Source organism: Euwallacea similis, chromosome 5 (assembly GCF_039881205.1).
Source record: "Euwallacea similis isolate ESF13 chromosome 5, ESF131.1, whole genome shotgun sequence".
Taxonomy (NCBI): domain Eukaryota; kingdom Metazoa; phylum Arthropoda; class Insecta; order Coleoptera; family Curculionidae; genus Euwallacea; species Euwallacea similis.
Genome location: NC_089613.1, coordinates 508737 through 522853, shown reverse-complemented (window position 1 = coordinate 522853; position 14117 = coordinate 508737). Strand labels below are relative to the sequence as shown.

Below are 14117 nucleotides of genomic sequence, written 5' to 3'. Positions count from 1 at the left end.
AGAAAGAACATGGTGCTAATTTACCTGGTTATTGTAAAATTACCATTATTCACTATACTTTATCATATGTTGGTTTGATCAATTCTTAATGAAGCTCCGATTACCATCGCCTCTTTAACTTTAACACATCACGTTATAAGGGAATAAGACATACATATGTTATTGTTTGATTATTAATTTCGTTGATTTTTTTGTACATGATTCGCTAAAAATGAGCCTCAACTGGGAAAGCTTGCTGCCAGAATGAAGCAAAGCTCGAAAGTCACGGTATATCACTTATACGTCAATATCTCAACAACGGTCAAAACTAAATAAATTATGATTTTGTCGATCAAACTTTCGGAGAAAATGGCTGAAAATAAGCCCTAACTCGAAAAATTTTTATCGAAAATGTAGTTTCAAAATCTCGCTATTTTACAATAGCTCAAGAGCAGTTAGAACTACTTAAATTTTCATTTTGGTACTTGATTTTATTGGACAAAGGATACTGAAAATTAGTACCGATTGGACATTTTTTATTGGGCTAAATCGAATGTCGATAATTATGATATTTTACCACTCAAAGTTGTAGCTCAGTAAACTTTGATTTTGACACGCATTAAAGAATATGTGATCGACTTTTAGTAATACTCACTGCAGTTATCAAAGAAGATGCATATTCAATAATTTTATTAACGATTATGTATACCGTTTAACAGCCATTTCGACTCTTAAAAAATTATTAGTAAGTTGTATAGGGAGGATCTCCATATTTTGAATACAAGTTTTCATAGAAAATCCAGTCGTTTTGGAAAGGATTAGTTTGCATTGTTAATGTATTATTGATATTCAAATATTCAATGGTGGCACTAGTGTTCTTATTGGGTCCGTTCGGAGACCAAGTTAAACCACCCAAAATGGTATCATTTTGCGTTCCACTGTGTGGTGTAGGATTCCTAAAAATACATAAAAAAATTAATAAATGTGTTACTAAATAATTTTTATGGTTCTATTACCCAGTTTTCGCAAAATTAGTCCACAATGTAACAAATTTCTCAATAATGGTACGATCGTGTTCGTTGACGGTTCGATTCGGGCTGACAAAGAGATATCGAAGTTCTTCTGCATGGGTCGCTCCTGAAAACTTTATTAATAAGGAAAATTGATTAAATTTTATAGAGTTGAATACCTGGTGAAATTTGCGAAGGATCCCCAAGTAGGCCCTTGTAGCTGAATTTATAGTAATAAACTTGCGTATACTTAGAAGCGAGAATTACACCTTCTCTGATGGGGCGGTTAAATATATCAACCGAGAGAAACTAAGGTTGCGAGAAAAATCATTTAAAATTAGCAAAAATACTTCTTGACAAAAAAAGATGTTTAACATACTCTAGTAAGAGATTCTGGTTGACTTTCAATACTCCCTCTATTGAAAAAGTATTTCGAAATCTCAACCCCTGCTATATACCGCTTGATAATGTTCTGGGACATACCATAAGGAGTCAACAACGATTTATCTACCTCGTACTTGTTGATGACCGGTGTCATGTATTCTAAAATGGAAATGAAGAACGAGAAAACTAAACTCTGGGTCTTAATGAAAGGGTTTTACGGAGATAAGGGCCTATGCTTCCTCCTTCCAACGAGTTATATCCTGCGATGAGTGGGACCCTCTGGAATTTTCCCTCTTGGAGTAACTTCCAGCTCCTGTCTGAAAATACAGCTCCAGAATGCTCAGGTTCTTTGGCCACACCAAATGGTAATCCGACCAAAATGTTATCCAGGAGTTGCTGAAAGGAAGTTGGATGATCCCCATTTGCTACGTCTTTGATTTAAAAAAAATCGCTTTTTGCGTTAAAGCTAATTTAGAAAAGACAGTGACAAATTTTATCTCTATTTTCAGATATGTAGTTTCAAAAGGAAATCATTTGATGCATATTTCTTCCTCTAAACTCTATCCTCATTTGCTACATATCTAATTTCGAAGACCAATACTATTAACAGGAAGATTTAAATTTTTTTAGAAACGCAGTGATGTAACGTATATAAAGCAGTGTGGTAACTCCGTTAATTGTTACCCACTAAGCGTTAACTTACCTCCGATGTGATATTATTCTCCGCCAGCTTTAAGGTTCTATAGTCTATTTTTCTGAGCTGATCGACCAAAGTTCTTGTGCTAAAGGTGATTATTCCTAATGTAATCCCTACTTTGAACGCTTTAATTTTGGGAGTGAGGGTTAATGCCCACAAACTCAAACTGTTCCCGCTCTCCATAATGGCTCCCTCATATAATCCTAAATGTGAATAGACCAAAATTCAGACAAGTTTGCCAAGAGAATAATACTTGTGGAAACAGTAAAATAAAAACATGGTATTGATTGGTTTCGTGATTTCTATGAAAATTATCTTCCAGGTAGTTTCCAGGGTATTGATCAAGTGGCCTTAGGGACGAAAATATTAAATTTAAGGTCGTTTTGCTAATAAGATAATTTTTGAATAAAGTGGCTCATTCGACGCATCATTAGTTGCTTATTCAACAAGAGTGATATTCCATATAAAATTAACACGAATTCGGATGTATTGGCTCTAAGAGTTACCATATTCGCTAAGTTACCTTTGGTTTGAGGACTCTGAAGTAAGTAGGAAATTGACGCACTTCCTGCGCTCTCCCCGAATATGGTTACTTTACTGGGGTCACCACCAAATTGCCTGATGTTGTTTTTAACCCATTTCAAAGCTAAAATTTGGTCTTTTAGCCCCCAGTTTCCTGGAGATTCCAAATCTTCCGTACTAAAAAAATGTATGCTACCAGATAATTTCAAATATAAGGTATGTGCAAACCTGAGAAATCCAAATATTCCAAGCCTGTAATTGAATGCTACGTAGACTACATCTTTTTCTAATAAATAATCTGGCGCATAAGTGTTGTAATCGGAGGACCCGCTGTAGAAACCTCCACCATAAATCCATACCATTACCGGGAGGCTCCCGTTTACCTTAAATGGGAGCAGATACAAGATTCACATGATAATGATAAAATTGATTTAACGTACATTTGTAGTGTATACATTAATGTAAAGGCAATCTTCTGAACCCATTATTGTTGCAGTTGTAGTTCCTGGAAGGGTAACGCCTTCAGCCAATTGAACACAAGAATATCTATCCGCAGTTGCATTGAGAATGCCAGTCCACGGGTCGTTTTTCACTGGGGCCTAAGATTTAGTTAACAAATCACTGTTAATTGATATTATTAAATTGAGAAAAATATTTTCAAAATTTACTAACGTGCAAGAAATAACACTCGTGCACATGCGTCATAGCACTAATTCCATGTATCTGCCGCTGGGCTACCTTTGAGGCTCCAAAATATGTTCATTTACTAAAGTAAAAATACCTAGGATCTTGAATATTTAAATCAGAGACTTATTAATGTGTAGATCGTGTTCTTACGAACCAAAAGACCATTCAGCTTTGAGTTCGAATTTAACAACTCAAATTTTCGGTATTCAAACTACAGTTTACAATGTAGAGAGTACTCCCTCCCACATAGCGCTAAAAATATACAATAACCGACAGAAAGTTTGCACCATATGGGAAATTTGTTAACTTGAATTTATCAGAAAATTTTATTCTTGGTAAAAGTTTGTGCATTCGTGCAAACTTAAAACGCAGTTTACGAAATTTGTATATCTCATTTCATATGGGAGATATTCGAAAATTATGAAAATGGCTCAGGAGTAAAGTACCTTTATTTTCAATTTTAGATAAACATGTAATATGAAAAGTTTTTTAGAATTAAAAGATAAGCCCAACAATCAAGTTTCAAATTTCTATTCCATAAAACACTTTTTCTGATTTTATTATGATTTACCCCGCATAGAAAATAAAACAAATTTATTTAATATTTTAGTTTCGTTTCAGAGAGGACTAAAAAATACAAATAATAATATTATTAGTACAAATAATAATTTCTTAATATAAAAAATTCGCGTTCCCACTTCCCACGTATAACTTCACAATAAAAATTTAACTTCGTATGTTGAAATGAAGTTAAAATTCATTGCTTGGATTTGAATGTAAAGTTCCCACAAATAAATTTGCAAATTATTCTCTATACTTTGGGGCTGGAGAGACTGTGTTCCTACGTCCAACGCTTCTACCAAAACCCAGCTACATTGCTGAAGTATATGTCTCAAATTGTATAAATTTTAAGGTTCGTTCTTCAAGTGTCAATTTGCAATTTCCCACGAATTACAAGCACATTTTTCTCAAAATTTTTTGTATGCATGAGCCTTGTTCCCACGTTCAATTAGAGAATCCTTGGAATTCGTTGGTCCGACTAAGGTTTGCACTTAGACGTACTTTAAAACAATTCAGTATGAAAAAATGAAATAACCTTGCTTGACTTTTTTGAAACCCTTTTCAGCACGCCTATGATTTTTAAAGCCCAACTATTCTGCATTTTGTATACAGGGTGTTTCCTAACTATGTGTAAAAAATTTAAGGGCATAATCTTCGATTGATTTTAAGTAAGAAATGTCTAATAAACATATGTCCGCAAATGCTTTGTTTCCAAGATACAGGGTGTTGAAATGTAACAAGAATAAACGGTTTTATTCAATATTTCCAAAATGACTCAATTTGGGTATTTCAATTTTAGTACACGATTATGTAGTAAAAAGCCCAATATTTAAGCTTGTTTTACTTCTCTTGTTCTTTTTTGATTTGATTTCTCGGTCTGTTTGAATAAACTTTTAAAAATTCATAATGAATGACGCATAGCAATTTCAAATTCTCTGAGTTCCTTTATATTTTCAAGGCACGGCTCTAATTTTTTAAATGTAATGTTGCATTAGGGCGATAATTCTATGGGATTTTAAGTTAAGCGACAAACAGTAGCATAGGTATGTTTTTCCGAAAACTTTAAAGTATTTTTGAAATAAAATTTTCCTTTACCAGTCCCTGGTTTTCCATAGTTTCCTCAGAGCACGCCTTTGATTTTTCAAATCCGACTTTCGACATCGGATTTTGTAAATAACTTTTTTTAATTCCAATATAAAAATAAGTAGCATTTTTGTTTTCCCAAAATTGGAAAGAATTTTTAAAATATACATAAAGCGACAGAACAATGTTCCTCACAGTTCCCTTAAGTTTTTCTATATATACTGTATTTTTGTTGATTTTCTTATATGCGTGTTTCAGATTATACACGGCAGATCACAAAAGCAGGGGTTTAAAAAATTGCTTGATCTTCCGTTGTGTGGAAAAAAGGTCCACAATTTTCCAAAAAAAAAGACCAAAAATTTTCATAAATTTTAAACAATGAAGTTGAGATTAAATTTTTCATTTTGACTCGTGTGAGGACAGATTGATTGAGACACATCAAGCCTTTGCCAGAAAATTAAATTTTAATTTATAACATACTGTATATGACAAGCAAAACAAACCATTGTAGTACACACAAACCGATTTTTGTATTTATATCATTGTTGATTTATGTGCACAGTGATTTGCTCTGGATTATATGAATATGTATCTATCTTTTATTACTTACTGCAAATCTCAAATCTCCAATTGGTTTCTTGGCATACGGAATTCCTCTATACGAATAATAAGTGACATTTGAGTTAATAGTTTTACTAGTTGTGCCCCTTAGTTGACCATCCGCGATTGTAATTACAGGAGCTTGACCCTAAACATCAAACAATTGATTTAAAAAAATCAAAAGTTCCCTTTTTAAACAATACCTGGCCAAAGGCAACTTTGTCACAGCCAAAATTTAATAAAATTGAAAATGTTACAATTAATAAAGACTTCATTGTTTTTGTGTTACTGGACACAAAAATGGAACTAAAAGTGGCAAAGAAAATTCTCTAATATATATAAAAAAGCACCTATCGTAATTCTGCATTTTTTACCTTTAATATATGCTTGGAATTAGCACGCTTGCCTAGATACTAATTTTTTGTTTTTTGGAGGGGAATAACATGGTCAGGCAGAAGATAAATTGGTAACAATGTAGTAAAATTTACATTTAGATAATATTAAATAGTACATATTGATAGGAAATATGAGTTGGAAAGTGGCTATTCAAGCATTGATAATGTTTTTCATACCAAATTTGGACCTATTTTACGGAATTTGCTCATAGATTTAAAAGACTAAAAAATAGTAAACTTTTGATAAACAAGAATTCCATAAAAAGAGCAAAAATTATATGACTTTACTTTCCAGAGAATTTTCTGGTAGATTTCAAATCATAAAATCAGAAAATCGTTTGAATGAAAAAATCTCCTGACCTTTGCCAAACTTTCTTTTTGATGAATTTTTTGGTGAGCTTCGACGTAAAAAAGTGAAAAATTGTTAATGAAACTACTAAAATTCAAAAATGTCGGGGAAATCTTCTGAATCCTGGTAGTTAGCCCTTTCAAGGACTTTTTTTAGCCTATTTCAATGCATAAATAGTAGAAGAGCGTTGATAAATATTCTATAAATATAGAACTCTTAACCATTAACAATCCCTTTTTCCACTCAGCTTTTTGGTAGATTTTAAAGACAAAAGCAGAAAATCATTGATTAACCAAATAATTCGGTGAAAGAAGGATTTTTTCAAGTTCTTGTTTCTTTCCAGGAATTTTTGTGGTAGATTTCAAAACACAAAGATAGAAAATAGTTAATTAAAAAAATTCTGGATCTAAAGAATTTTAATAGTTTTCCCTTCCAAAGATTTTTCTGGTAGTTTTAAAAGCAAAAAAACTATAAAGTAAAAATTAATAACTTTGTGACATTCTGCGTAGGCGTATCTCTGTGACAAAATTTCAGTCAATCATATCAATACATCCCTGAATAAATCTTCCTGGCATAGACAAATATGCATTTTATCGCGATAAAAAAAACAACAGGTTTTTATCAGTATTGTTAAGATAATATGATCAATTTGACTATTTTACGACTTCAACTTTAACCTGACAATTGTTTTTTGTTGTCAAATATTATGCCTTTTTGACAACAATTAGTTTTGGTTAACATATTCCTATCAATTACCTCAGAACAATAAAACTTCAAGAAAAACTAGAACGTGCATAATAGCGTAATTTAAAAAAATATGTAACCCTGCATACCACCAATTCATAAAATATAAGGTATTTGTTCAATACCGAATTTAAAGTGAAGTCATTATCGAGTCACCAACACTTTATTTAATTGGGAACTATCGTAAAAAGCATACTCGCAAACAACATTCCTGTTCACAGTTTTTCTGGAAAAATTTAGTTTTCGTGGAAAAACAGATATAATGGAAAACAATTTAAATTTTGCCCTAAAAATAACATCAAAACAATGTAGATTAAAAAATAGTAAATTAATATAAAAGTGAAACATATTTGGTTATCTATTTAAATTATATTCTTTTACATCAAGTTTAATTTTATGCCTATCATTTGCCACAGTTACGCTGATAATTAAACATTTTTAAATGCAAAGTCTAATTCGTAATGTGAATTTAACACAAATGAGGGCTGTAATTTAGAAGTGACGACATTTTTTAATTTGGAGGTGAACGACTTTTTTCAAAAGAGAAATTATATTTGCATCACTTGATCCCATCAAAAAATTATGTGTCCAAAAACAAAGAACTGTCGATGTATTTTAGAAAATGCAATAACGCTTAAAATATTTAAGATGAACGAAAACGTTAACTGAGTATTAAATGAAACAGTAAACGAGAAAAGTCAAAAAAATGTCGGTTTTCAAAAAGAGATTACGGACAAGTGATTTCGATTTTTTTTTCTTTTTTATATGTTTTTAACTATGTTTATTAAATAACAGATCAATACTATGCATGAATCAAGGTAAAATGCTGAAATCCGAATACGTCCAAAAAGGGCATAAAAGACATGCAGATTCCCACGTAATAGATGACAAGCTGTGCATAATGTTTAGACTACTGATTGCAAGATAATTTCAGCATTATGCCTTAATTCATGTACAGCATATTCTTGATAATATAACTTGTTTGTATTTTTGAAATCGGATTAATAACGCACCAGAATTTAAGACGTTCTCGAAAGGGCTTAATTTTTTCAATATTATAATAACGTGTTTGCGAGTTAACCGAAAGTCTATCCAAACAAATTAACTTAAAAAAAAATCCCTTAAAAATCCATTTTTTCGCCACATTTTTGAAAATCGACTTGCAATGATAATAGTTATTTCTGCTCATTTTTTTAATTGTCCGTTCTATTATAAAGTTCTTACTTATTCAGGGTGTCTGAAAATGAATGTAAATAATCAATCAATTTTCTGTTCCTATAATAATTTTTAGCAGATCAAACAAACAGTTTCGTACGTTATGAGCAACCGTCCATATTAATTTTATATGTAAAGAAGCATTATATGGATGAAAAACATACATAGGCATAAATAAAAATTATCTATCACTTACCAAGGACGATTTCTCTAAATTCTCTAATGAAGATTTGTAATAGTAAAAGAATTAATGACATTTTATATCAAACCCCAACGATTTCTAACTGGTTATGATAATGGACTTTTAACTGCATCAAATCAAATTTATAATTTAAAATGCAAGTTAATAGTTAATAAATTGCGTTATCAAACATTGGAGAATAAATTCAAATTAAGTTCACCTTATTGGAAACTGTTCTTCACAAGTTTCAACAGTTCATACTGCAGATTTTCTATTTATGTACATACAAGTGAAGCACAATGATAAAGGTTGTTCCCTCAGATATAACTTCGAAACGTAAGATACTGGGTGTCTTTAGCTGAGTGCCCATTAGAAGTATTTAGAGAACTGCGGAAACTAGAAAGTTAAAATTTGGTATGTAGCCATTTGAGCCCAAGATCTATTGATTGAAAATATTTTCAAAATGGTGGCACTTTCGGAAATACCGGAAATTGATAACAATTTTGCTATTTGAAATGGAATGATGATGTTTTTTTATTGTTTTATAATTCTATGTTGAATTTCAGGACACCTTTATATTACATACTGCTACCCTAAAATGTTAACTTTCCAAAATAAAAATTGTTTTATGTCGAAATTGGCAAAAATCTTCTGTGTAAAAACAATTTGTTATAGTGGAACTAACAAAGGTAGAACAACAAAATTTTACTAGTAAAACGCCAAAATATTGCATTTCATTCTTCTCCATTTCGATTTTTATAATAATCTACAGGGTGGACTTCAAAATAAATTGAACTAGGCCAATACGAAAATGCCAAAAAGTCATTTTCTTCAAATGGGACTCTTCATATTTTATGGCATGGGTTAAAAGACAATTTATGTTAAGTTAAGTATAAGGGTTCGCCATTACTCCGGCGTTGGTTCCTAGTGCTTTTGTATAAATATCAATATAAAATGTTTAGTACAGTACTCATTTATATTGGAAAGCTGCATGATTTAATAATATTTTTGTTTATACAGGGTGTTCCGTTTTCGCTGGGCAGCATAAAGTTATACTTTTTTAAATAGCAACCCATAATTTTTTTTACGCCATTTGATGAAGCCTAAATTTAGAAGAAAAATACATTAAACATTTTTAAAATTAATTGCGGCGTTGCCATATTAGAGCAATTTCTTTAAAAATGCAGCATCAGAAAAAAATGATCACAAAACTGGTGTTTTTTGAAATTTTGAAATTTGTTTTTGTAAAGTAGTAAATGAAAGTCAGAGGTACTTAAAAACTTTAAAATATTTTTTTAATGCACCATACTTTTTTTGTATAAGAGCGCTAATTTGCAAATTTTACAAATTGCTGAAACTCATTTTTTTCAAATGGTACCCATGATTTTTTTCAAGTTCTTCTAATGTAGTTTTTAATTCTCTATTAATTTGCAATAACATCTTTTCATCTAACTTTTACAGTTATGGAGATATTTACAAAATTTCAATCAAATTGCAACAGGCATTATTATAATCTAACAGATTTATTCTAGTAGGCTTTGCTTCTATTTAACAAAAGCATAAGTTACTTATTTCATTTAGTTGTCATATTACCTGTCACTACCTTCTGCATCATTAACTTTCAATTAAAATGAATTTTCTACAAAACGAATTAGTGGACATGGTATTTATTTTGGGTGAATGTGAAAAAAATTGCCTTTTGGCTTCTCGTGTTTATAAACAAAAATATCCAGATCGCCGACCTCCGAGTACCCGTGCATTACAAAAATTGTTGGTTCGATTCGAACAAACAGGATCGATACACTACAAACCACCTGTTCAAAGAAAAACTGTCAGAACAGAAGAGACAGAATTTATGATATTGCAGGCTGTAGTTGAAAATCCAAATGCAAGCACCAATCAAATTAGTGAAGCACTTGGTACAGTTAGTGCTACTTCAGTAAGAAGAGTGCTAAAAAACTATAAATATCATCCATATCACATTGAAAGGCATCAAAAGTTGGCTATAGGGGATTTTAACTCAAGAAGAGCTTTCTGTGAATGGATATTAAATAAACTCAATGAGAAGCCAGGCTTTACATCGACTATTTTATTTACCGATGAAGCTACCTTCCATAGTAATGGCCGAATGAATCGTCGAAATTTTCATTATTATGACAATGTAAATCCTCATATTTTACGAGTCGTGGATCATCAGCATAGATGGACGGTCAATGTATGGGGAGGAATTGTGGATGATTTTATCATAGGTCCTTACTTCTTTGATGGTCATTTAAATAGCGACAGATATTTGGAATTTTTGAATAATTCTTTGCCACAGTTACTACGAAATGTTCCGCAAAGCATAAGACGCACCATGTGGTATCAGCAGGATGGTGCTCCCTGTCATTATGCTAGAAATGTGCGTAATTATTTAAACGAACAATTTCGTGGCCGATGGATCGGCCGCGGAGGTCCTGTGCCATGGCCGGCGAGATCTCCGGATCTTACTGTCATGGATTTCTTTTTATGGGGATTCGTAAAAGATTACGTATTTCAAGAAGATGCTACTACACAAGAGGCAATGAAAAACAGAATAAGAACCGCATTTTCTAACGTGAAACCAGAGATGTTAAAAAATGTGCGCGAATCTTTGCGACGAAGACTTCAGACGTGCCTACAACAAAACGGGCAAAATTTCGAGCACTTGTTAAATTAATACATTTTTTAAATTTTGTTGTTTTTTATTATTCTTTAGTTTAACTAAAGTTTACTTTATGAATATTTCTAAAACTGTAAATATTAATTATAATAGTGTCTGTTACAATTTGATTGAAATTTTGTAAATATCTCTATAACTGTAAAAGTTAGATGAAAAGATGTTATTGCAAATTAATAGAGAATTAAAAACTATATTAGAAGAACTTGAAAAAAATCATGGGCACCATTTGAAAAAAATGAGTTTCAGCAATTTGTAAAATTTGCAAATTAGCGCTCTTATACAAAAAAAGTATGGTGCATTAAAAAAATATTTTAAAGTTTTTAAGTACCTCTGACTTTCATTTACTACTTTACAAAAACAAATTTCAAAATTTCAAAAAACACCAGTTTTGTGATCATTTTTTTCTGATGCTGTATTTTTAAAGAAATTGCTCTAATATGGCAACGCCGCAATTAATTTTAAAAATGTTTAATGTATTTTTCTTCTAAATTTAGGCTTCATCAAATGGCGAAAAAAAAATTATGGGTTGCTATTTAAAAAAGTATAACTTTATGCTGCCCAGCGAAAACGGAACACCCTGTATAAACAAAAATATTATTAAATCATGCAGCTTTCCAATATAAATGAGTACTGTACTAAACATTTTATATTGATATTTATACAAAGGCACCAGGAACCAAGGCCGGAGTAATGGCGAACCCTGATATGTTTTGGATTTTTTTAAATTTTGAAATTTCAAACTCAAATAATTTTAAAAAATCTTATGTAAGAATAGGAAAATATTACATGATTGAATGTAGAATAAAATTGTCTTTTAACACATGCCATAAAATATGAGGGGTCCCATTTGAAGAAAATGACTCTGGCATTTTTGTATTGGCCTAGTTCAATTTATTTTGCAAACCATCCTATAGACGATTATAAAAATCGAAATGGAGAAGAATGAAGTGCAATATTTTGATGTTTTACTAGCAAAATTTTGTTGTTCTACCTTTGTTAGTTCCACTATAACAAATTGTTTTTACACAGAAGATTTTGACATAAAACAATTTTTATCTTGGAAAGTTAACATTTTATGGTAGCAGTATGTGATATAAAGTTGACCTGAAATTCAACGTAGAATCATAAAAAAAATAAACTACATCATCATTCTATTTAAAATAGAAAAGTTGTTATCAATTTCCGGTATTTTCGGAAATGCTGCCATTTTGACAATGTTTTCAATCAATAGATCTTGGGCTTAAAAAGCTACATACCAAATTTTAACTTTCTAGCTTCCGCGGTTCTCTAAATACTTCTAATGGGCACTCAGCTAAAGACATCCTGTATAATGTAATAGATTTTACAATTGTTCAGTGGATACTTTTTCCCAGATGTGTATAGGATTATGCCAGTTTTAACGAAAACCTTAACAGTTCTGAAATACAAATATGTCTATTATTATGCCATAACAAGTGTCATTAGTGGTACCTTGCTCTTCATGATCCTGGCAGTTGTTGTCGGAATGGAACCAACGAAAGAACATTGGTTCTACTATGGACCATTACTGACAATTATTTTTCCTGTAATAAGCCAACTTCAACGCAATTTTTAGCGAGTTTATAATTTTTCTTTTAGATAATTATTCAGATGTTGATTTGCTTGGTGGGTTTCCAAAAATGGAACAAAATTAGGATTTTCGTCAACACACAACTGCCATGGGATTTCGCTTGTTTGCCCAGTGAACTGAAGGGAAATATACAGAAATTTTGCAGAAGATCAGATTTATTTTGCATTATTATTGTCTTTAACGTAGCAATATGTACATTGGTTAATCAAATACAGTTGACTCCAACTTCGATAAATCTGTACAGACGCATCTTTCAAGGCAATAAAATCTCACAATTCGTTTCTGAGATTCGCCAGTTCATCCATACTCTTTTAGATTCTATCATTACAAAAATGATAACAGTGCACGTTGCTTTAAATATTCAGTTCATGGCACTATTCTTAATGTGGACGGTACTTAGCGTTCAGTATTTAACCATATATGCCCGATTGCAGTTAAAGGTGCTGTTATTTACGTTAAGAGAGTTTCAAAGTAAGGCTCCACCAAAAAATTGTAGTCATCATCAGACATATGTACTTAGAGGGTTGAGGCAACTCGTGAAAAGCCACCATCACATCATGGAGTAAGAAACTTAAGCAATACAGGATGTTGTACGAAGAAATATTTCCTCATACAACTATCTCTCAAAATACTACTCAAGTCTTTGTCTCATTTGATCACCTGATCTGCGTATGTTCCCCGATGGGGTCGCCAAGGAGGAAATGTTCCTTACTTTTTATTTTACGAGGAAAATGTATTTTTCATGAAAGTTTGCGCTTGTTCCAAAACTGTTTGAATCAGTTGTTGCCATTTCAATTTTACTATTCGTTACAGAGATATGTCGAAAAATAGGTCCTATTAGTTGAAAACTTTTATAATTCCCAAAAATGAATTCTTGGCTTCATGGTCTGTAAATAAGACTTAAATGACAACGTTTTCGAAAGAGCAACAAGTTTTCCCAATGCAGTGATAAAACAATTCTTCGAGTTCTCGAGGAATTTAACAAAAAGTCTCCGTACATATCAAAATATGATATACAAGAATCAATCCAGAATTTCTTAACTACTGGCTCCGTATTAGATCTAAAGAAAACTAAGATAGCTTGAGATGAAGATGACGCTACAACTCTGTAATGGATTCGGCTGAACAATTGAAACTTCATCCTCTCACACCAGTCTTTAGTTAAGCATTTTTTTAGTTTTAGCTTTAGTTAGGGCCAGGACATCAAGCAAAACATTTGGATTTCTACTTGTAGATTGGTGCTCAAATCATGGATAACCAATATTTTTATTGAGACATTATATCCTCAGATGAGGCCACATTCTTCACCAATGATACTATTTCATCTCAACACGTAAGGTAGTGGAACTACCACAATCCTTGTTTCCAAATCATTTGTAATCGGTAGTATTCAACTAAAG

General features: G+C 31.7%; 1 protein-coding gene across 1 annotated transcript; it reads right to left on the bottom strand.

The window, feature by feature from the left end:
* Positions 1–654: 654 nt before the first annotated feature.
* Positions 655–5845, bottom strand: LOC136409020 (juvenile hormone esterase-like). The gene is made up of 11 exons (XM_066390293.1): positions 5727–5845; positions 5534–5671; positions 3033–3191; positions 2821–2975; positions 2594–2769; positions 2077–2273; positions 1592–1769; positions 1369–1532; positions 1169–1298; positions 996–1116; positions 655–935 (listed from the first exon to the last, which is right to left on the bottom strand). The coding sequence occupies exons 1-11, from the start codon at positions 5796–5798 to the stop codon at positions 722–724; spliced, it is 1704 nt and encodes a 567-aa protein (XP_066246390.1). The 5' UTR covers positions 5799–5845; the 3' UTR covers positions 655–721.
* Positions 5846–14117: the final 8272 nt, after the last annotated feature.

Excerpts from the sequence above, each read along its gene's own strand:
- LOC136409020 (XM_066390293.1), bottom strand. The coding sequence starts at position 5,798 with ATGAAGTCTTTATTAATTGTAACATTTTCAATTTTATTAAATTTTGGC. Across the intron at positions 5,672-5,726 it reads ACAAAGTTGCCTTTGGCCAG|GGTCAAGCTCCTGTAATTAC; the intron begins GTATTGTTTAAA and ends TTTGATGTTTAG. Across the intron at positions 2,274-2,593 it reads TCAGAGTCCTCAAACCAAAG|GATTATATGAGGGAGCCATT; the intron begins GTAACTTAGCGA and ends ATTCACATTTAG.